The sequence below is a fragment of the Periophthalmus magnuspinnatus genome, chromosome 3, assembly GCF_009829125.3.
Source record: "Periophthalmus magnuspinnatus isolate fPerMag1 chromosome 3, fPerMag1.2.pri, whole genome shotgun sequence".
Classification (NCBI taxonomy): Eukaryota; Metazoa; Chordata; class Actinopteri; order Gobiiformes; family Gobiidae; genus Periophthalmus; species Periophthalmus magnuspinnatus.
In genome coordinates this window covers 13,431,798-13,457,428 of record NC_047128.1, presented here as the reverse complement: position 1 = coordinate 13,457,428, position 25,631 = coordinate 13,431,798, and the positions used below count along the sequence as shown (strand labels likewise).

General features: G+C 40.6%; 1 protein-coding gene across 2 annotated transcripts; it reads left to right on the top strand.

The window, feature by feature from the left end:
• Positions 1-824: 824 nt before the first annotated feature.
• Positions 825-17,491, top strand: LOC117391468 (beta-1,3-galactosyltransferase 5). Of its 2 annotated transcripts, none has more exons than XM_055232155.1 (3): positions 825-896; positions 9,998-10,129; positions 15,774-17,491. In XM_055232155.1, the coding sequence occupies exon 3, from the start codon at positions 15,780-15,782 to the stop codon at positions 16,884-16,886; it is 1,107 nt and encodes a 368-aa protein (XP_055088130.1). In that variant the 5' UTR covers positions 825-896; positions 9,998-10,129; positions 15,774-15,779; the 3' UTR covers positions 16,887-17,491. The 2 variants fall into 2 exon arrangements, with proteins under 2 accessions (XP_055088130.1, XP_033845181.1); XM_033989290.2 differs by having other exon boundaries at positions 9,998-10,133.
• The last annotated feature ends 8,140 nt before the right edge of the window (positions 17,492-25,631 follow it).

Genomic DNA, 25,631 nt, shown 5'->3' with positions numbered 1-25,631 from the left:
TTCACTCGTAATGCCACACTAGCAGGAAAAAGTCGGCGAACAGACCACTAGCGTAAGGCGCTAACTAATGCTAACATGTTGTTTTCTGAAAAACTTGTTAAAGCCAGTGTGGCTACAAAAGTCTTATCTACACAATTTACCTCAGTATACAACATATTAAAAGGTTAATAATACACATCATAATATCACATGAAGGTGACGTACTGTCTGTTAGCTATCCATCTTTTTCTTTCACCTATCCAGGGCCGGGTTGCAGGGGCAGCAGTCTCAGCAAGGACTCCCAAACTTCCTTCACCCCAGACACGTTCTCCAGCTCCTCCGGTGGGACATGCGCCCCAGGGCCTCCTTCCAGTGGGACATGCCCAGGAGACATTCGGAACAGACGTCCGAGCCACCTCAGCGGGCTCCTCTCCAGGTGGAGGAGCAGCATAAGGAGCAGTGACTGTGTCTGTAACTGTCTACATGTTTCCGATGGAGTCTTTAGGCCTGTAGTCCTGCTGGAATTATTATCTCCGTGAGTGAGTTCTGGAGGTTCTGAGCTTTCACATGAGGCTGGTGCTGGCTACAAACAGTTTCTTTAGTTCTTTAGTTCCCCTATGTTGGTTTTGTTCAAATGCTTCTTTGTTTAGAGTTGTTTCTTTAACTGTTGAATAGGTCTATTTTCTACTTACTTCAACACCACCTACCAGTTTTTCTAGGGTCATAAACAAACAGAGGAGGAGGCGGGGTCTCTGGGGAGTGGGGGTGGGGGAGTGTTAAGCACAGGTGTGTCCCTCCCCCAGGTAAAAGACTGTACGCTCAGGAAGACTCATGCTTTTACTGACACAGAGCCTAGAGGAGCAGAGGACAAAAGGAGCTGAGGAACAGAGGTGGAGAGGCAACAGAGCATGTGACAGGTAGGAACACAGAGGGAGGAGACAAGGAGAGAGGAGACAAGGAGGAAAGGTGGGAGGAGAAAATAGGGACAACAACATACAATTGTTAAATGAATGTGTAACTCTAACGTTGAGCTTATCGCTGGGGTTCAGATAACATCGCAACGTTCTAGGTCAGCAATATTTAGCACAGATGGGGACCGTTACAAAGAATATTGTTAAAATGCAGGTTTTTGTTCTGATGCAATAAGTTCTTGGGTCTAGTCACAAATAAAAATTGACCAATTAAACATTTATGATCGTACCTTTTGGAAATTGTATGACAAAGTACAATGTGATCAATAGTAAATGCTGTCCTCCTAGTCCTGGTTCAGTCTTGGTTTAGTCGTGGTTCAGATGCATCACTTTATTTATTTTTTATTTTTTTACATGAACAAACAAATAGGCCTTGTTTTCTTTGTTTTCCTCCGGTTTGGTCGGATCAGTAATGTCACCGCAAGATCTTGTTGATAGAGCAGGCGTAGAGTCATCTCATACTCACTGTAATACTGTCATACTTATTTTAAATGTCATTTTTAGATGATGAGGAGAGGGTGGGCACCTAGCTCTTTTGGTTGTCCTGTACTTTTCACTAACGTATCTTATTAAGCTCTCATTTAGTCCTGGGTTAGTCCTGGTTAGTCCTTGTTTAGTCCTGATTTAGTACCGGTTTCATTCTGGTTTAGTCCCAGTTTAGTCCTGGTTTAGACCTGGAATTGTCTTGATGCAGTCTGGTCCTGGTCCTGTTTCTGTCCTGGTCCAATCCTGGTCCAGTTCTGGTTTAGTCCTGGTCCTGTTTTAGTAATGGCTCAATTCTGGTCCAGGTCTGGTCCAATCCTGGTTCAGTCTTGGTTCAGTCCTAGTTCAGTTCTGGCTTAGTCCTGGCCCTGTTTTAGTCCTGGTCCAGTTTTGGTTTCCGTATTGGTTTTCGTCCTCCTGTCTACTAAACTAAACATTTGCTTTCTGATTTGGCAAATAAATTAAGAACCATAAACCCCCCCCTCCACTCAAATCTGTAAGGTCAGAGTCCACTCAAGACAAAGGGGGAGGGGGGATGGGGTGGGGGGTCCGGGTCCACAGGATAAGGGCAGAGGAGGGGCATCTAGAATCACCAGGCCAAGTTATAGGTCAGATCTGTAGAAAGGCAACGTCACTCACTGTTTTTCTATGCATTTGTTAAGCAATAAAACACCAGTAACAGAATAAATGCAATATAGATCATTTTAATAGCATAATGCGGAACATTTCAAACTTAATAACAAAACTCCATGGAGATAAAGTGGGGCAGTGTTTAGACCTAGTTGAGTTCTGTAATAATAAGAAAAAAGCAAGATAGATACATTTATTTTCCATACTTACTTACATTACTATATGCAACTTTCCAGGCAAAACAAAATCTCCATGAAGATAATAACACCCCATTATAAATGTCACATAAAGCACCTTTAATCAAGGCTAAACCAAGTTTAAACCAGGCCTCAAACAGGTCTAAACGTGAACGAGGATATCCCAGGCTCTGAAGCAGCTGTAGACTAGGTGAGGTAAACATATTATGGCTCAGGATCAAGTGGAATGTTTAGTGAATGTTAATGTAACCAGACCTCCGCCAAGGCATTCACAGAGCCAATGAGACTCCATCACTAAACACCTGCAGCTGATTCGGGAAATAAAATAAGATACCATGAATAATACAAACTAAACTGGGCTAGTTCCAGTTTAGATCTGGCCCAATGCTGGTTCACTTCTGGTTTAGTCCTGGATTAGTTCCAGTTTAGTCCCAATCTTAGTCTCAGTTGGACATATAAGCAACCTCGTTTAGTCTGTTCCCTTGGTCTAGTACCGGATTAGTCCTGGTCCAGTCTTACTCAGTCCTGGTTTAGTCCTGGTTCAGTCTTGGTCTAGTCCTGGTTCAGTCTTGGTCCAGTCCTGGTTTAGTCCTGGTTTAGTCCTGGTCTAGCCCTGGCTCTGTTTCTGTCCTGGCCCAATCTTGGTCCAGTTCTGGTTTAGCCCTGGTCCTGTTTTAATCCTGGCTCAATTCTGGTCCAGTCCTGGTCCAAATATTTGCTTTTGATTTGGCAAGTAAATTAAGTACCATACACACCCACACACACAAAATACACTCCACTCAGATCTCTGCGTTCATCCAATCAAGAACTTGGACAGTCCCCTCCTCAGACCTGATCTGGCGAGGGCTCCTTCCTGTGAAATGGTCCAAATCTCTGGAACTCTGACAACTGCCATAAAAATGTTGACTCTGCTGCTGCATTTAAAACGAGACCTTTTCATTTTCACAAGCGTTTTTTTTTTTTTTTTTTACATATTTACGATTTCATGGTTTAATTCTATGTTCCTGTAATGTTTCAGTTTTTATCTGCACTAGCATATTGGGTCTATTTTTCCCATACCAAATGTGCTATATAAGTAGCATTTTGATTATTATTATTATGATGTAAGCAGGTTGATGTCTCAATATTAAAGCAACAGTATGTATGGATTTTATATTTTAAATTTGATAAACATGACCAGAGCCGTGCCCCCAGATATGAGGTAAACATGTTCTAATCAAATATAGCTTAACTGATCATTCTAATGCTGATTTATTCTTAATCACAAAAACACTGGACATGATGGAAAAGTTGTTTATGTTTTGGTTCAAGACGGTGATCGAATCAGAAAGCAGAATGAGCCGCACACGAGTCTCTCATTTGGGTTGGCAGTTTCAGTGCTGAAATCCAGTTGGTTTGAACCTTAAAGGACTCTCTCTGATCTGAATGGTCATTATTTAAACCCAGGCAACTGCAGCCGATCATGAATCTCTTTATTAAACTGTTACCGTTTAATGGGTTGTTTAGTGCTGGTTTCGTCCTGATCTACTCCTTCTTCATTCAAGGTTTAGTCCTGTTTTAGTCCTGGTTTAGTCCCTTGTTTAGTCCCAGGTTTAATGCCTGATTTAGACCTGAATTAGTTTTGGTTCAGTTCTGGTTTAGTCCTGGATTAGTCCCAGTTTAGTCTCAATCTTAATCTCAGTTGGATGTATAAGCAACCTCGTTTAGTCTGTTCCCTTGGTCTAGTACTGGATTAGTCCTGGTCCAGTCATGGTTCAGTCCTGGTTCAGTCTCAGTCTATAGTACAAGGCTGTAGGTGTGGTTGGCGTTTTTAAGACTGAACAAACAGAAAATGAGTGATGAGTGATGAGTTTCAGAGGAAAAATCACAGCTTGTTCCACTTTAACCAAGTTCAAGATAGTTAATTCTCCTGGTTTAGTGCAGTTTCTTTAGCCCTAGTTTAGTCCTGGTTTAGGTCTGGCTTAGTACTGGTTTAGTCCATCTTTATTATTTCTTCAGTGCTGGTTTAACCCTAGTCTAATCCTGGCTCAAACCTGGTTTAGTCCTGGTTCAGTCCTGATTGAGTTCTGGTTTAGTCCTAGTGCAGTTCTGGTTTAGTCCTGCTTCAGTCCTGGTTCAGTCCCTTTTCAGTCATGGTTTAGTCCTTGTTTAGTTCTCGGGTGTATAAGAGCTCCACCCTTACATGTTGCAGTCCACACAATGCGTTCCTGAAACTGAGGCTTAGACAGGACCAAACCTGTTGAAGCTTTACTCTCCAACTCCATTCATCCCCATTCACTCCAGATACTACATTTACTTTAATGGCTACGCACACCATTTTCCATCTATTTAACCTAAATGTGTCTTGTCTCAGTACAGACATTGTATAAACAGCTCTTGAGGTCAAAAGTCCCTGAACCAGTCCCAAAATTAGTTCTGATTCAGTGCTTTTGTCTTGGTTCAATCCTGGTTCAGTTCTGGTTCAGTCCTGGTTCAGTCCTGGTTCAGTTCTGGTTCAGTCCTGGTTCTGGTCCAGTCCTGGTTCAGTTGCGATCCTGCTTTTGTACAGGTTCAGTCCTGGTTTAGCTCTGGTTTAGTCCTAGTTCACTTCTGGTTCAGTCCTGGTCCTGGTTTAGTCCTGATTTAGCCCTGTTTTAGTCCTGGTTAAGTCCTGGTTTAGTCCTAGTTTAGCCCTGTTTTAGTCCTGGTTAAGTCCTGGTTTAGTACTGGTTTAGTCCTGGTTTAGTCCTAGTTCAGTCCTGGTTTAGCCCTGGTTCAGTTCCAATCCTCTTTTGTCCAGGTTCAGTCCTGGTCCTGAGTGTTAGTCAAATATTAACCATTGACATGTCAGTAAATTGTTATTCAGTAGTGTAGAAAGCAGTTTTTAAAAGGTCAAAGTTATTTCTCTCCTACCTTATATATTCATGCATTGTAATTATTAACTGCAATGAGTTCATAAGCACTTTTCACAAGTTTGAGAGGCCTTAGTTGAGATTTGCTGTCACTGTAAAGCTCACAACTAGCATGCTAACCATACATTTCAACTCCAGGTATGCATTTGATGATGGGACCAGAGAATAACATGCTACAAATTCTATTTTTCATAATATGTGATCTTTAATGGCTAATTAGTGCTTCATAAAAAGAGATCTAATTAACTACTAGACTTGTCTAAACATCTGACATCATAGTTATGATTAGACCACAGAGCAAAAGAAAACTAAAATCTGTCAACTGGACAAAACGTTGTACGAGCAAAGACGTTTCTCTGCTCATCCAAGCTGCTTCTTCAGTTCTGAGACTATTAGACCATAGACTGTATAAAGAAGTGGACACCAACCACAGGGTTAAGCTCTAGTTAAATAAAGCTCATCGAGGCTAGAGCAGTTATGGGGCTAATTTGGAGCTGAGTTCCGTAGTTGGAATTTGGACCACAAGTATCATAACAACCAAACAGCCAATCTGGAGTGAGGCTATTGAAGGTAAAGCCCAGTCCCGCCCGCCCCGCTGGTTTAGGAGGGAGCAGACGTTTAAGAATCCTATGAATTACACCTATTGCTAAAGCTAAAGAAAGATTTGTTATTAATGTTCATATCTTGATTTAGAGACAAAATAGCAAAATAAAAACACCACGATCATGAGGATACACAAGGAGCATGTTAATACGAACATTTTAAGACCAAAATGACGAGGTTCACTGCAGCTGTTACAGAGAGAGGGGCGACAGTTTTTCAATGTAATGTGAATTGGAGCCAGAGTCGATGGAGTCGGAAGCGCACCCATGATCACTTCCTATTTGGAATGTGGTGGGTTATTTAGTTAAATGAGGTTTAAACTGGGATTCTGTTTTAGAACTCCCAGCTACTTCTGTGTTTTTTTTGTTTTCTTCTTAACTTTCTCCCACAAACTGCCACTGAATTGATGTAAATTTGTGATGAGGTACTATCCACCAAACTGAATTAGAAAAACAAGAAAACCTGTCATATGCACTTTAAATCAGATTTATTTTGCAAAATTGACTTTTCAAAGCTTTATTCTTAAGCTCATTTACACTCTTGAAATTGTATTTGGAGTGATTCGTGCATGTTTGAACAATCTTTAATTGCTTATTTTCAATATGTCATTTTTCTCATCAACTTCCGTTTTCCTCCACCTGTAGTCCACTGTGATGTATGTATTTCGTTCTCCAATTACCGTAAATTTTCTTAATCGGTGATACGTGTAGGATTTGTCAGCGCTGTGTAGTCATTTTGCTAAAAATGAAAAAAAAAATCTGCTGCTTGCTAATGTGATGTGCAGAATCCACAGGAGGAGCAGACTGATCCACGGCTCATGGCCCTTTGTTGTAATGACATTTACAGCGGCCTCAGCTCCCATTAGGCACTGCAGTTTTCTAACATAGAGGTCACTGAACATGTTTCTTTCATTGAGTCGTTTTAGATCAATATTGTGATTTAAAATGTCTAAATTATAACATAATGAGCCACGGATGTCAGAGATTATAATTATAGAACAGACACAAACACCTTTTTAAGTTCTACTTCATTTACTTTCATACATACATTATTTCTTAATCTTCATAATAACTAGTTGAATGAACTAGATAAAGAAACTATTTATTCTAATCTCAACAAGTGAGTAACACATAGATAACACATGGATATCTTATCAAAATGATTTCAACAGAAAAAATCCGCTGCCAAACCAGCACTGTGGCTGTTGATTTACAACTCCAAAAAACAAAGATAAATGAAATAAATAAATAGTTTTGCAATAATGATATTTGTTGTAATGAAATATACATCTTAATATCACATTTTATTATTCAGGTTTATGGAACTGTAGTTGAACTATGAAATCCTGTTTTTTTTGCCTGGAAAATCCAGACTGATATGTCTCTGTGTTTCTTTGACAGAGGAGTATCAGTCTGACTCCACTGAAATGTGATTCTTGTATTAGTTTGTCGGATCAGATTTCAGCCTTTTGACACATCGTGCACACTCTGGCTATCTCTAGAGGACCAGTTTAGGAGTACCAGGAAACACGCTGAAACCAGAGTCCCTCAATGAGCCATATGCACAGCTAGCTCCTTCAAAGTGCAGATGAGAACTTAGCATCCCAGTCATTCTCTATGGACAGTTTGCCAAGTCATGCTAAAATGAATCAATATTTAAAGTGTGTAACTTCTCAACCAAAACAGACTATGCTAGAAGCAAGGTTTTTTGTTTTTCATTTTGGTTGTGTTTATTGCGCTGAAAAGCTTAGAGTGAGCTTGCATCTCCACAAACCTGACTCTTATATGGGCTGGAAGAGGACCTTTTTTTGTTTCCATGGAAATGTTGTTTCATTGGCTGTAATCTTACATAGTATGGTTTAAAGCGTATTTGTCTCCATGGAGAATCTTCCAAAGCATGGTTTTAACTTTCTGTTTCCATGGAATCATGCAGATGATGTGCCAGCTCTAGAAGGTTACATACTGTAGCTTTAAAGATTAAACCATGAGTTACGGATGTACATGTTAAGACTTTTACGTACAATGTAAATGCTTTTACTTTCTTTCAAACCTAAAGGCTAAAATAAATAAACTTCAAATATAAAATAGACAACTTCTTCAAAATATTATTTTTTTGAGATAATAGGATATGATGATGTCATACTCCCCGACGGAGGCAACAGACAGTTTTTCTTATTGATTACATTGAGCTTTACCTGAAATATATATGACTGACTTATTGCCGTGTTTCAGATGACATCACAACATTCTACAGGCCAATAATATTTAATACAGATAGAGGCAGCTAAAATGAATATGGTTAGAAGGTATGTTTTTGTTGTAAGTTGTAAGTTATTCGGTCTAGTCACTGATAGAAGTAATAACGCGCCCACCGAACTGAAATAACTTACAAAAATTACAATTAGAACTGCATTATTAAGACATAAAATAGAATAAAAAACAAAACAAAACATGAAAACGACAAAACACATACCTCGCTGGCTGACCCATACTTAGGAGGTAGAATGACCTTAAAATACACCTTTATTAACTTTATTTTTTACTTTTCACTTCTGCTTTTAAACCAGGTGTGCATGTCTATCAATGGTCCACTGAACAAAATAACAATAGTTCCCACCTGACTACCAAAATAAAAGCATTAAAATACCAATAAACATATTATTCTAACATTATTTAAATAAAAGGCAAATCAAAATTATGGCAGCAAACTAGTCAATAAGACCAATATAATTTGATTACTTAGGCCTGGTTTAGTTCCAGTTATAGTGTCTATTATTGTCTTTATCTCTCTGTCTTTATTTTCAGTTAATCATACATTTTTTATCAGTTAAGATCACTCAATGGAGACACATAGCTCCTGGTACAAATTAACTATTTCCAAACAGACGACGAGATCATATAAGACTTTCTGAGAACCTGAAAGAGGATACCTCGTAGCAGGTGTTTTCCTGTCCCTCCCCCAAACTGAAACTGAACAGGTTTAAGGACAGGTTACAAGAGATTTCCATTCTGACCAAGTTCAGGTGTTGTTTCCTTTGGCAAGACACTTCACCTTGCCTAGTATAAATGCAGTGTTTGTGTGTGTGTTTGTGTGCGTGTGCGTGTGTGTGTGTGTGCGTGGGGGTGCACATGTGTGTGTGAGTGTTGGTGCAGATTGGCAGCCTCACTTTTGTCTTGTTTCAACAGGCCTGTGAAGAGCATCACAAGTATAAGGCAATATTATTATTATTATCTCCTCATCAACGGAGCTGGATAGAGTAGCAGTCGTAGAAATACTCAAGTAAAAGTAACTGAAAGAGTAACTATCGTCTGATCCACCTGTGCAAAATGTGTTTATTTGAGCTGCAAGAATGAAAAGTCAAATACAAGTCCTACTTCTGATAAGATTATTTGAAATGAAGTAATATTCGTTTTTTGCAGTGTTTAACCAAAACCCAAGACTAAACCAGGGCTAAACCAGGGCTAAATCAGGACTAAACCAGGACTAAACCAGGGCTAAACCAGGACTAAACCAGGACTAAACTGGCGCTAAACCAGGCTTAAACCAGGGCTAAACCAGGACTAAACCAGGGCTAAACCAGGACTAAACCAGGACTAAACCAGGACTAAACCAGGACTAAACTGGCGCTAAACCAGGCTTAAAACAGGGCTAAACCAGGACTAAACCAGGGCTAAACCAGGACTAAACCAGGAGTAAACCAGGGCTAAACCAGGACTAAAACCAGGACTAAACCAGGGCTAAACCAGGGCTAAACCAGGGCTAAACCAGGGCTAAACCAGGGCTAAACAAGGACTGAACCAGGACTAAACCGGTACTAAACCAGGACTGAAACCAGGACTACACCGGCGCTAAACCAGGGCTAAACCAGGACTAAACCAGGACTAAACTGGCAGTAAACCAGGCCTAAACTATGGCCAAGCCAGGCCTAAACCACGGCTAAACCAGGATTAAACCAGGATTAAACCAGGACTAAACCGGGAATAAACCAGGACTAAACCAGGACTGAAACCAGGACTAAACCAGCGTTAAACCCTGACTTAACCAGGACTAAACCAGGACTACACCAGGGTTAATCCAGGACACAATTAGGGCTAAAACATGACTAAAGAAGGATTAAATCTGGACTAAACCAGGACTAAAACAGGACTAAGCCAGGGTTAAACCAGGACTAGGTTGGTCTTGCTTGGGCCTGTCTCTGGTGTGAGGTAATGTTGTTCGTGTTTTCTTTTCCCGACTTGTAAAGTGTATCTGGATCTACAGTGAGGAGTCTAAACATGTCAGAAAACCACCTCCAAAACCGGTGCACGTCAACTAATAGAAGAGCAGCAGAGGACAGCACCGGCCAATCAGAAAGAGACATCTGAGCATCTCACAAGTAGGTATGTACACAAGAATGATAATTAAAGGGTCTCTGTTCTCACCATTGGGTTGGGTTTGTGTGATGCCATGACATTATAATGGGACAATATATTTGAAAGTTGAAATTCTGACTTGTTTGGTTGGATAGTACCTATGGTTAAAATTTATCATAGTTTTATATCAGTGAGTAGCAGTGAATTATAGGAAGTAAATACAAGAAGCAATCAGATAAGGAGATTGCCGCCATGGTCACCTGTAGTAAAGAACGTTCAGTCCCATCAGACATGTCGTGAGGGTACAATTCTCAAACAAACAAACAAACAGGGAACTGAAGTTTTTCATTTTAATTTCCGCTTTAATAATGAGACCGTTCGCACTTCAAATGTCTGGTGTAGTGGTACAGTAAACATCTAACAACGCCTATAGCCCTGTTTTAATTGGACATAAACAAGTAAGATCTGTGTTAATGTTTTTACTGTGTTGCTACTAGGACAAAATACCAGTTTAACTTTAAAGCTATTCCTTTCCAAGTTGCTCATAAGTTCCCATGACACGAGTTTGACAACATTCCAGTGTCCTTGTTTATCCCTGATCTAGTCCTGGTTTAGTCCTTGTTTAGCTCTGGTTTAGTCCTTGTTTAGCTCTGGTTTAGTCCTGGTGAAATGCATCGTGGGGAATATACTTGCCTGAAACAATCCATCTCAACAGTAGAAGCATATACACAAACACCATCCACATCAAAGAATATTTCAGTAATTTCACATCCCATTTAAAATCACTGCCATATCAGAAACTTGGATCAACAAATGTAGAGGCGCGGCCTTTGAGCTTGAAGGACAGGAGAGGGAAATCTGGGCCTCCCTGCTAAAACTGCTGCCTCCGTGAACCAACCCTGGATAAAGTGGAACAAAATGGATGGATGTTTGGGATTGGCACCAAAAACATGCCATATTAATCTTATATTTTACACACAGTGTACACACATACTCACACACACACACACACACCCCCACCCACACACACACAGTGCACACACACACACACACACACAGTGCACGCACAGTGCACGCACACACACAGTGCACGCACACACATACACACAGTGCACACACACACACACACACACAGTGCACGCACAGTGCACGCACACACACAGTGCACGCACACACATACACACAGTGCACACACACACAGTGCACGCACAGTGCACGCACACACACAGTGCACGCACACACATACACACAGTGCACACACATACTCACACACATACACACAGTGCACACACACACAGTGCACGCAAACACACACACACACCCATACTCACACACACACACAGTGCACACACATACTCACACACATACACACAGTGCACACACACAGTGCACGCACACACATACACACAGTGCACACACATACACTCACAGTGCACGCACACACATACACTCACACACATACACACCCCGCACACACATACTCTCTCACACACACACACACACCCCCACACACAGTGCACACATACTCTCTCACACACACCCCCCCCCCCACACACAGTGCACACACATACTCACACACACACACCCCTACACACAGTCCACACACATACTCATACACACACACACAGTGCACACACATACACACAGTGCACACACATACACACACAGTGCAAACACTTAGACACATACACACAGCACACGCACACACACATACATTTTTCTGATTTCATTTCAAATTTAGTTTTGAATTGGGAAAGGATTGTTATAGTTGGAGATTTCAACATACATGTAGATAACGGCAGTGATTGCCTCAGTAATGCTTTTGGCGCGCTCCTGGATGGGATCGGTTTCACCCAGAGTGTGAATAAGCCGACTCACTGTCACAATCACACTCTAGATCTCGTTCTAACCTACGGTATTGAGATTAATGATCTAATTGTCCTTCCTCAAAACCCTATACTCTCTGACCATTTCTTAATTACCTTTCAGTTTATACTAAAAGACTATCCAGCCCCGCAGAAAAAAACTATAATGAAAAGAACATTATCAGATAAATCGGTTACAGAGTTTAAAGAAATTATTGAGCCATTACTGAAAGATATGTCATGTGACAATGAGAATAATTTTAATCCAATTGTCACTGATCAATTGGTTGACAGAACAATGCTCACCTTAAAAATCTGCTCTCGATGTTGTAGCTCCACTGAAACAGAAAAGCATTAAACCAAGACCTCCGGCTCCATGGTACACGTTACAGCTCAGGACACTCAAACAACATGTAAGACGCACAGAGAAGCTTTGGCGCCGCTCGCGCTCTGAGCAGTCTCTGAAGGCATGGAAGCTCTGCCTGCTCACTTATAAGGCCGCTCTGAGGAAAGCCCGAACCAGATACTATTCAAATAATACAAAAATAACCCCAGATTTCTGTTCAGCACTGTAGCCAGGCTGACAAACTCCCACACTGCTAATGAGTCTCTTATCCCCTTGAACATTAGTTGTGATGACTTTCTTCACTTCTTCCATTACAAAATTACAACCATTAGAGACAAAATCAACAAAGTTACTCCAAAAATCAGCTCTGAGCTAATCCAGTCTGTAATGCCAATATCCCACATAGATCCTCTAATAATATTAGATAAATTTACTCCTGTTGATGAGGTGGAGATTACCTCAGCCATCATGTTGTCCAAACCATCAACCTGTTTGCTCGACCCTATTCCAATCAGACTCCTCAAAGAAGCCCTCCCCCAATAATAGATTCCATTCCATCCATAACATAATAGCCATTTTCTAATGATATGTCATTAGAAAATGGCTATGTTCCTCAGTCCTTTAAGAATGCTGTGATTAGACCCCTTTTGAAAAAACCTAACCTAAATGCTGATGAACTAGCCAACTACAGACGTATCTCTAATCTTCCCTTCCTCTCAAAAATTCTAGGAGGAGTGGTGGTGAAACAGCTCTGCCGCCACCTGCAGGACAATAATATATTTGAAAAATTTCAATCAGAGCTCACCACAGCACAGAGACTGCACTGCTTAAAGTAAAAAATGACTTACTACTAGCTGCTGATAACGGGCTGGCTTCAGTCCTGGTCCTACTGGACCTCAGTGCAGCGTTTGACACCATTGATCACAACATTCTACTGCAGAGGTTAGAATGTGACATTGGAATCAGAGGGACCGCCCTCAAATGGTTTAAATACTATCTATCAGATAGGTACCAGTTTGTTAGTATAAACCAGAGCACCTCTCCCTGTTCTAAAGTAGCCTGTGGTGTTCCACAAGGATCTGTGCTTGATCCAATCCTATTTACTCTGTATATGTTGCCATTGAGTAACATTATCAGAAAACATGGCATTAATTTTCACTGCTATGCTGATGACACTCAGCTGTACTTATCAATGAAACCAAATCAGACTGATCAAATAGATAAACTCAGTGCCTGTGTGAAGGACATCAAAACCTGGATGACCTTGAATTACCTGCTCTTAAATCCTGAAAAAACAGAGGTCATTGTTGTTGGTCCTAAAGGTCAAAGAGATTCTCTGTCGGACCAGATAATCTCACTCGACAATGTGAATATAGCTTCTAGCCCTACTGTAAAAAATCTTGGAGTCCTATTTGATCAAAATCTCACATTCACAGCCCATGTAAACCTAGCTTGTAAAACCGCATACTTTCACCTGCGAAATATAACTAAAATTAGAAATATTTTACCTAAAAACGATGCTGAAAAACTCATCCATGCATTTGTTACTTCCAGACTTGATTACTGTAATTCTCTGCTCGCCGCCTGCCCCAAAAGTACTACAAGTAGCCTCCAGTTGGTCCAAAATGCAGCGGCCAGAGTCTTAACAGGAACTAAAAAAGAGACCACATCAGTCTTGTACTAAAATATCTGCACTGGCTTCCTGTCGAGCTTAGAATCAAATTCAACGTCCTCCTCCTGACATACAAAACCCTAAACAGTATGGCCCCATCCTATCTGCAAGTTGCTATTGTCCCGTACCAGCCAAACAGAGCACTCCGCTCTCAGAATGCAGGACTATTAGTGGTTCCTAGAGTGTCCAAAAGTACAGTGGGAGGGAGAGCATTCAGTTACTAAGCTCCTGTGCTATGGAATCAACTCCCTGCTGATGTTAAACAGGCCCCCACTGTCTCTGTATTTAAGACCAGGCTTAAAACCTTCCTCTTCGGTATAGCTTATGACCAGGTTACTTAGTTTAATGTCACTTCGAACTAACTATGAGCAGATTGGCTGGGAGTGACATTAAAACCCGGGATAAGACAGGCTGCAGTAGGAGATAACTAGCTGGGGGAGGTATGGCAACCTGAGCACTATCCTCTGCTTCCTCCTATTTTCTCATCAGCAATGTTATTCACATGTTGTCCCCTGTCCCACTCCCCCTGTTGAGTGTAACTCTTTCAGATGCCCCGATGACAGCTGGACCCTCTCCTCCTCCCCGCCTGGCCCTCCTCCACCCGCCTCCCTCTCCTCCTCGCCTGGCTCTCACCCTCCTCGTCCGGCTCTCCTTCTCCTCGCCTGGCCCTCCTCCACCCCCCTCCCTCCTCCTCGCCTGGCCGATTTTTCTTGTTTTGTCTGATTTTTCCTGTTGTTTGATTTTCCTGTTTGTTTTTGTGTGTAGGCAGCACGGTGGCTGAGTGGCAACACTCATGCCTCACAGCAAGAGGGTTTGGTTCGATCCCGGGGTCGCCCAGGCCTTTCTGTGTGGAGTTTTGCATGTTTCTCCCCGTGTCTGGATGGGTTTTCTCTGGGTACTCCGATTTCCCCCATCAACCAAAACATGAACGTCCTTCGACACAACTGTTGTTGTGATTTTGGGCGTTACAAAAATAAAATGAATTGAATTGAATACACACACACACCTACACACAGCGCACACACATACACACAATGCACACACATACACACCCCGGTACACACAGTGCACACACACTTACACACTGCTCAGATACACACAGTGCACACACACACAAATACACTCTCACGTACACACACACCGTGCACAGGTGCACACACATACCCACAGTGCACATACATACAGCACACACACATTCACACAGCACACACCTACACACAGCACACACATACATATACACACAGTGTGCACACACATACACACAGCACACACACACATACACACATACATACACACAGATGCACAGCGCACACACGTACACACAGTGCACACAGTGCAGACACACACACACACCCACACACAGCACACACACCCCTACACACACACATCACACACACATATACACACACACCCCCACAGCACACACACACACCTACATATACACACATACGCAGAGCACATACATACACACACACATAATGATGGAGTAGATCTATAATTTTTACTGAAATATGAACTAATAAAATAAATACAAATAAATGCTGTTTCTCGTTTCCTATGATCAATTCTATTTTGGACGTACAGTTTACATAAAAGATTGTTACAACAGGGAACTTGAAATGTGTCCAATAAATGTTCTTGTTTTTGAATGAAAAATAGCTTCAGAATTTTATATACAATCATTTTAGAATCTACCCCAATTATCGAAATCCAACTGAATTGGCGGGGACATAAAGATTCATAATAACAAGTCCTAAGTTCTTCTTGTGCTGTTTTTCTTGCAGATTGAGATGGAGGATGGGGGGAAAGCAGCAGGGAGGAAGCCGTGCTGTGTGACTAATCGACGGACGATCATCTGCCTAATTTTCTTGTGCAGTTTTGTGATTTTGTACGGCTTTAATATGTCCGAGACCTCCAACACCTGGACAGGGCACCTATGGTCCCACTATGTCAACACCACTTCTCAAATGAAGCTATCAAACTCAGCTCTGAAACAGCTAATCCTGAGTTTGAACAACAAAAGGACTACAACCAACATGACTACCTCTACTCCACCCTCTTCTGAATACAAATCCCCAGGTCCATATTTAGTAGAATATCCTCACAAGTACAATTTTATCATTAACCAACCAACAAAATGTGAAGAATTGAAACCATTTTTAGTTTTGGTTGTTCCTGTGGCACCTCAAAACATAGAAGATCGCAAGATTATTCGTGACACCTGGGGAGCCAGAGAAGTCCTATCAAACAAAAATGTCACGTTGTTTTTTCTTTTGGGCCTTGGTGAAATCAACGAAAATGAGTTATTAGAAGAAAGCAAACACCATAAGGACATAATTCAAAGTGATTTCGTGGATTGCTACAAAAATTTGACAATAAAGACCATGGTAATGCTAGAGTGGTTGGACACATATTGCCACCAGGCTTCTTATGCAATGAAAATCGACTCAGATATGTTTTTGAACGTACCAAAACTGATCGAAATGCTGGAACATGCCCCGAAAACTAACTATCTGAGCGGACTGGTGGAGTGGGCAGCTAGCGTTCACCGACACACAACATCCAAATGGTTCGTTCCTTTTGAGATTTTTAGCAGGACAACCTTCCCGCCATACGCACTTGGTCTGGGATATGTTTTATCTCTGAATTTGCCGAAGAAGTTGCTAGAAGCGTCGCAAGAGGTGAAGGCTTTGTACATTGAGGATGTGTACCTGGGGATGTGCATGCACCATTTGGGTCTTTCCCCCACTGACCCGCTCATACAAGGAGCTTTCCACGTTTTCCCATTGTATTATAACCGGTGTCAATACTCGAAAATCATAGCCACTACTCTAGACACGCACACAAACAGAAGGCAGCTGTGGGCGGACTTTACAAAACCAGGGCCGTATTGTTGAAGTGCATATGACAGGTTTTCATGTTTTTTTCTGGTTCTGACTTGGTTTGGTGGGATAGTATCTGTTGTCAATAGGCAATTTTGTGGAAAAAGAAGACAAAACTCTAACTAGAACAAGGAAGGCATTTTTCTGGCAGTATAAAATTATTTTAACTTAATTTAAAAGATAAAGGTTTAAAACTTTGCCTTTGGATGTTTTTTTTTCTCTTTTATCTTTGTGAAGGATGGAGGCTGAGAGAGTGGCTTCTGTGTATTTATCACATAAAACCCATCAACGGAAGCAATTGGCTGTTTGTGGCTCCCAAACAGCCAATTGCTTCTTCTTCTTTCAGATTATGACATCACTGCGTCACTGGAGCATAGTCTCTGATTGGTTGATGTGGCGCATCAAACGACAGAATTTCAGCTTTTGCAGCTCTGGTGTCTGACGACTCTCCCAGTTTGTCCTGTGACTGATTTGGTAATATTACTTTAGAAACATCCCTGCATTGTTATCATGAGGGACATCACTTCTCCACAGATCTGACCTGTAACCTTTAAAGGTTCATTATGTAACTATTTTCCTGTGGGGTTCCTTCATGGAGAAGTTTTTACTTTCCCTACAATGTTCCACACTATAGCATTTTACTTATTTTTAATGTCTTATTGTTTTAATTGCTCAAAATGACCTTGTAAAACATACAAGCTTCCTTTAAGTACAATCTGACCTGTAACTTGGTCTGGTGAAGATGGTTAAGTTTAATGCCATACTGTGAATCATTCTAGGCAAAACAAGAACTGTCCATCTCGACGTTGCGGAGCAGTGGCTTTATTTCAAGCACCTCATGTGTGACATGTCACTCACACTCACCAGACTTACATAGTGCAACTTTTAAAAATAATAAGTGTTAAACAGATAATACAGGGATGTAAACATGCTTCTACTTAGAGATAAAAGTAGCCTCTGTGAGGGCTGATTCTACTGAAAAGAATTATGAATTAAAGATTTATAAAATTATTTTGTGTTTTATTTACTTGTGCTTTTAATACTTTGTGTTTCATTTACGGACAGCATTTTATATTAAAGTGAGACAGGTTTGACGAGTAGATCAGAGACCTCCACCAAGTAATTCCACAAACAATACAATTAAAGGTGAACTATGTAACCTTTCTGACATTAAAACCACAGTATGTAACTTTTTTTTTTTTTTTTTTTTTTTTTTTTTTTAGATTAAAATAAAAGCTTTTTTCACATTTTATCTACCTGCATCCCTGCTGAGAGCTGGTTTGTATCTCCACAAACCTGATTGTTATTTGACCTCCTCCTGCTTGTGTCCATGGGGATGTTGTTCCTTTGGCTATAATCTTCCACAATATGGCAAAACACTGATCTATCTCCGAGCATAATGTTCTGAAATATGGTTAACTTTGTATTTCCATGGAATCATACAGGTAACATGCTGCCTCCACAAAGTTACATACTGTATCTTTAAATGTATTTACAGTTATCAAGCAAGTGTAGTTCCAACAGGCCCAGTAGCAGGTCAGACGTGTGGAGATCCAGGTGGTGGACTTTGCACCAGAAATGTTGCGCACTGCACCTTTAAATATCAAGGTGAGACAAATCATTCAGAGTAACCAGTCTTACTTTACCATCGTTACCATTTCACACATTGTTGAAAAGCGTGTCCTCTAGTGGCAACTGTGAGAACTGCAATTCATAACACAAGTTCTTGGTTTCAAATCTTGGTACATGACTCACTTTAAAGGTATAAATGTTTGTCTTTTTGTCTCATCTCTCATCAAGATATGCAAGTTATTACATAAAAAAAAATAATATTACAATACTACAGCTACTACTGATAATACGACATAAAAAGTCAAGTCCCATTGACTTTTTATGTCATTTACTATACTTTAACAAATACTTTTTCACAAGATAAATTACATAAATTTCGTGTTAAATAAACATGGTTTATTTTGGGAATGACACAGCTCATCATGATATATTCATAACTTTTAGTCATATTATAAATTATATTTCCAACTCAAAAAAGAGACTCCAAAACAGAAACATGTATTGCAAAACACAACAAGCTTATCTTTGGTCTGTATCAGGTGAGTTTTAAATTAAAGAGGAAGCATCATGCAAAAACAAAACTGAAACTAATTGCATGTTTAACTACACTGTTTTCGGTAAATATAACATTGTCAAAACCAAAAAAGTGTAACATGGTGATGTAAATATGTTATGAGAAGAAGTTAATAGCCCATAGAAGTAAAATATTCCCTCTTTAAATAGTTGTATTTCTGTTTTTTTCTTCTTATTATTCTCATGAAGCAATAACATTCAACACAACTTAAATAAAGTGGATTTATGTTTTCACAAAAGCTTCAATAGGTGGTAGCATTATTTAATACCAATGCGAGATTTTTGTCTGTTGAATGAACTTTAAGCCACAATACACACTAAAAAGGCTCTGTGCACAACAGTGGGAATGGATCTCTCCTTTACTGTGGTTCTCCTCGAGCTTTCTCTTTTTAACACTGTTTTCCTTGCCAAGAAGGAGGGTTTAAGAACAGGGGATGTTCTATGACAGTCATCAGTTTGCTTGTTTTCTGTTGATTAAATTGCTTGTCTGTTTCTGTTTCATTATTGATTTTCTAACTTTCTGTTGGTTAAATCAATTCTCATGTTCACCCATAAGAGGCACCTGCTGTTGTGATTTTGGGCTTTACAAAAATAAATGTAACTGAATTGAACAGTCCCCGGCTAGTTCCAATTAAAGAGACATCCACCTGCAGCTCCCTGTCCACAGCCTGATCTCTCTGAATTTATTGATTTTAGCGTGACTTGGCAAAAGCCTCATAGACATTACATTATGCTGGAAATGGTTGCGCTGACTGCCCCTTTCGTTGGAACTAGTCAGCTACTGTTGTGCACAGAGCCTTTTGACACTACTAAATATTATGCAGCTCCACCAAGTTACATGTCTCTGTAGCTCCAGGTGTAAATTCTAGGTTATACAGACCCCTGCCCCCCGTCTGAAATTATTACATCAATCTGTAGAAGTCAATAAAAGAAATAATTTCTAATAACTAGTAACTTTTTCTTTTTACTTTTCTTCTGTCTCTTCTTTCTCTTCTGACTTGACATTTCTTCAAATGTGATGAAGTCGACGTAGCCTACGCTGAAGAAGACTGTGTAGTGGTCTGAAAAGCGGTTGGGCTTCACAGATGTGACGGTCACCTCAACATTGGGACGGGCCATGACCAGGTCCAATATGTGCCCACTTGTGTGAGTGTTCTCAGGCACATGCTGAACCAGGCCAAACTGTTTCAAGAGCATGAGAAAACTATCTGAAGGGCTTGAAGAGTCAACCCAAATATTGAAATCACCTGCGATTATGACATATCTGTAACTTTCAAAAACATCTGCCAAAAGAGCACTGAACTCCCAACAGAACTCTCTATGTGATGTTGAAGGACGTCGATAGATAAGAAGGATTAGGATTGAGACAGGAAATTGTGGAGAATATAAATGCGCAGCCAGATGCTCAAAAGTATCTCTCAATGCAAACTGAAAACCTACTCCTTCACATTCAAACTTAGACGAGAGCTACACCTCCTCCACGGCCATGCCGCACATCATTCAAGTAACTGTAATTTGGGGGCAGAATGTTCTCAAGTGCATCATTGGAGATCGTTTTAAACAGTAACCAGGGCTCTAGGAGAAGAAGTACATCCAGTTCTTTCTCCAGAATCAGACTGGACAGGACGTCACGATTACCTTTAGGAATGAGTTTATTAACAGAGTGAGCATTGAGCAGCGCCATCTTCAGGTCATCTTCTTCATCCTCGCTACTACTGCTACTACTACTGCTACTACTACTGCTACTCTCAATATCACTTGGGAGGTCAAGTGGTGGTGGTGGTGGAGGTGGTAGCGGTGGAGGTGGTGGTGGGCAAATAACTGCTTGTTTCAGCATTTCCCTAAAGCAGAGAGAAATAACAGTGTTAAATAGGACATATTATGCAGAATCTACTTTTAAGTATTACAAACCAGAACTCCTTGCCATTGTTTTAAGGGAATCTACGGTGTGCTACAGGGCTCAGTGCTCGGTCCAGTCACATTATATATGCTACTATTATTTACCTTATTACAGAAGTTACTGTGGGCACTGTGAGAACCAGGGCAGTGTTGCCTTGTTGGTCACATGAACATTGAACACTTGTCACACATGAATCTACTTTCTACCAGATGTTACTGGCAAAACCTTTCCCAAATTCTCCGTTGAAATGAATGAGATTCCCACTAAACCAGAAATGCCACCACAAAGAAAGTGCAGTTTAGTCGCTTTTACTGCAAAAGTAAAAGAAAGAAGAAACATAAATGAAAAGTGTGTCCACACAGAAAACATGTCATTAACTTAACTAAGCTGATGACTTAGTGTTGTTCTCATCAATGAAACCAGACAAGTCCTGCCATAGAACATCAAAGATTGTCTGAAGTACTCACTGGATCTGAGAGAGTTTGTTGGACAGCTCCTCCTCAGACTCATTGATCTTATTAGCTATGTCTCTCAGGGATTTGCTGGCTTCAGTCTCATGTTTGTCTCTGATGGCCTCTGTCCAGTTGTCTATTGCTTCAGGAAGAGAAAAGACCAGTCCCACCACACCATCGAGAAACTGAGCAGGCACAGAGAGGAGTCTGCTTCACTACAGTCACTACAGTGGCATCACCGTAATATTATGAAGTACTCACCCTGGAGGCCCCTCTTACGACCACAGCTTTACCGATCTGCTGTCCTCCTTTTAAAGCAGCTGCAGACAGCAGCAAAGAGAAGACAGATAGGACCTTGTGGACCTCATGGACCAGTGAGAAGGCCAGGCCTCTGAAAATATCATTGACCAATGCATTGTCCATTAAATTTTGAATCAAATCCTCTATATCTTGTATAAATATGTCATCATTTAGTCCGCTTCTCTGGGACATGGCTTTAAGAAACTCTTTCACCACATACTGGTCCTGTTCATCGGCATTGCTGGATGGACATTCCGCTCTCAGCTCGTCAAACAAATCTTTTATGTTGTTGGCAATCTCGTTGCATTTCTTGTCTATTTTCTTGACTCTTTCCAGCTTGCTGCTGGACATGAAGCCCTCAATGATTTGGGTGGTGATGCTGACACCCACTCCCACGCCTCCTCCCACTACTCCCAGCAGAGCCAAAGAGGCTCCTCCAGTGAAGAATGCGGCTCCGATGGACAGTGCTGACCCTGCCACAGCCAGTGCTGCCCACTCTCTCCCACATGTTACAGTCTTCCCTTAGAGACTCCAGCTCCTGGGCCAGACCTTTCAGGTTAGAGCTGCACTCCCTCGCCTCCTGTATCCAGTCATAGATGAGACTCAACAGGCGGTCAGCAAATCCTGACATGGACGCTCAAATCAAACCTGCAAATATATTAGAATGGCAATATATGGAAGCACATGTAAGAGAAACTATATTTATATATTTATAAACTTTGTTTATTGCTTAGGGTTTTGTCCTTTGGGTGAGCCAGTTTCTGTCTTAAAGGGTTTGTACGTTTGAAATAGACCAGAATTTCATAATGTCTACTAAGGCAGTGTCCACCAGCAATCTGACCAGAACTGAAGAAGTAGCTTGGATGAGCAGCAAAACGTATTCACTCCTACAGCTTTTTACTTTTGGCTTTTACTACTGCCCTGAAAGACTGATCAAGAACTAAACCAGAATCTAACATGACTGAGAGACTAAACTAGGACTAGTCCAGGACTAAACTAACCCAGGCCTAAACCAAGACTAAACCACCATCGGATACAGAGGCAGACTTTGAATGGGGCTGGGTGTGGCTTGTTGCTTGCTGGCTCTGTGAAAGTGAAAGTATTCCTCAAACTCCCCCGCTTCCAGGAAACATCCTTATGCAACAGGGTGGAACCATAGATCTATTAACAAAATACACACAAGCAGTGCACTACACCAACATAAACCAAGACATGCTGTATTTACAGAGGTTGGTCTTACTCAGTTATATTATATATTATATCTAACTTAAGAAACTTTTTAAAGAAATTGCACTTTTCCAAGTACTTTTTCTAGCAACAAACTTTTACTCCTATTTGAGGTTTGGTTTTTTTTTTGTGTTTTTTTGTGTTTTATTGAAGTAACAGTACTTAAGTAAAAGTTATGGTTCCTCTTCCCACTGTAAGTCTACAAGTGACTTTATGTCGACAATATGAAATAATTTGAACGTTTGTTTCTTCAGATATGATTTAGTTTGTCTCATTTTTGTGTCTATTTGAAAATATCATAGCATGTAATTATAAAGGATTTTATTGTCCGAGTAACAAGAAGAACACGGTTCGCATGCTAGTTGTTGTTAGCGTTACTGTGGAACTGGTTCTGTTTCTGAACTAGTTCTGTTTTCCACATTTTTAAGGCAGTAAAAATTAGCTATAGCACCCTTAATTCTGTCAATTGAAAAAACAAACAAAAACAGAAGTCTCTTGACTAAGGGTTCATGTGGAAACCTTGGGGTTTTACTTTGCTTTTAATTACCTAGTTCCCTACACCTGGTGCATTTTTAACCAAAGACACTGGAGAGGTCAGCGCACCACCAAAATGAAACCTGAAAATCTGCTGTAGATTTAATGTATTATAAAGAATATTAAGTTTATTTTAAAGGGCCCATATTACACTATTTTTTGATGTTGTTTCCTCATCAAAAACATACCTGGAATTTGAGCCCTGGAATTGCCCATCTCTGCTGAACTAAAGATAAGAAGTAGCTGTTAACTTGAAACTACCTCTTCACGACATCACAAGGTGGAACAGATCATTTTGAGCTTTGGAGATGTAGACAGACTGTAGACAGACAAGGCTTAAAGCTCACTAGAGTCAGTTTTGTGTAGTATGTAACATATATGGATTATAATAAGATTACAATGAACAGAATATCTCTAACAGATTTTTCTCACATAAACTCCTTATCTTTGGCCCAGTTGCAGGAAGCAGGCCGAAGCACGTCATGGTTGCTCATGTACGTGTACACGCACCATTTATATTTACGGGCCCTGTGTTGTGCTGGAGAGGATAGAGGACAAGAGGAAAAAGTAAACAGATAGAAGTTCTGAAACCTCGTCTCCTGTTGTCCTCGCTGCTCCACACTGTTGTTTAATCCATAAACTCATGGAGGAGCATATCACAGCAGGACACAGATCTGCCTCACTATTTAAGAGATATTTCTGCCTCTGGTCTTATTTTCTCTACTAAAGCGATAGCACTGCTGCCCAACATGTAAACAAACAGCTCCGTGTGATTACGTCAGGTGTGACTATGGGCCATAGAACTCTATCTGTAGAACTCTAACTTTTTACAGAAACATGGACTTTTTAATGTTGACTGTGTCTTCATAAATACAAGACAATTATTCATTTTATTTTATCTTCTTTATTCCCATGATATTTACTCTGTAGATTCTCTCTGAAGGCATCAAATCTACGAACGACACATATGGAATATAAACAAAATAATGGGTTTGCAGCAGTATTGTCAATGCAAAGGGTGGATACTTTAAGAATGAATGAATATAAAATATAAAACATATAGAGTTAACTTTTTTCCTTTACTACATAATTCCATATATCTTGCTAAGCGCTACAGTTGTTTTATTGAACATAAAAAAATTGTTATCGTCTAACAGCATCATCAGAGAGTGTGGAAAGATCATTGGGACGCAGTGCATCATGGAGCCAGATCTGTGAAGAATGCCGCACTGAGACTGCACCCGGCCCAGCTCAGACGCCACCTCTCCCAGTTCAGACTGCACCCGGCCCGGCTCAGACTAGTGTTGCTGTGCACATCGAGCTGGTGGAGCAATACAAATATCTTGGGAGTTACTTTGAACCATGGGCTGATGCTGTTTATAAAATGTCCAACAGAGAACGTATTTTCTGAGGCAAATGAACACTCAAAGACCTTGTTTTATCTAATTTGCAAAATCGACTTTTCAAATCTTTTAACCATGTTATAGTATTTTCATCTTCTCATTTACCCTCTCAAAGTTGTATTTGAAGTGATTTGTGCATGTTTGAGCAATCTTTAATTGCTTATTTTCAATATGCCATGTTGTCCATCAACCTCGTTTCACTGTCACTGGTAAGCGCCCACTGTGACGTACTTTGTTCTACAATTTTATTTTCTCAGTCTGTGATCCACGTAGATTTCAGCAATGTTTGATAGCTACAGGTCTTGCATGATCTGTAGCTATCCATCGGAGGTGCCGACAGCTACAGGGCTCTTTGTTGTGATGACGTTTACGGTGTCATCAGCTTCCATTGGGTACAGAGTCAGCCAACTTGTTTCTTTTATTACTTTTTTTAGATGAATATTGCAGTTTAAAATGTATAAATGATAACACAACTATGGGTATCATAGATTATAACTATATAACAGACACAATATGTGTTCTTTAATTGAATTGATTTGACTCTTTGTATAACTGTGTGGTTCAGTAGCCTCTCCCTGACTTTTGTTGACCTGCAATATCCCAGGAGCATCGCAGACTCAGCCAGAAGAGGTGTACAGGGAGCAGGTGCCATAGTCAGCGCACAAGACCATCCTCTCAGGGCGCAGTTTGAACTTTTCCCCTCTCGATGGCGGCATAGGGCTCCTTTTTTCCAGGACACTCCAGCTGTATAGCACCTTGATGGCACTTAGCACATTGAACCCACTATTGCACTTATATG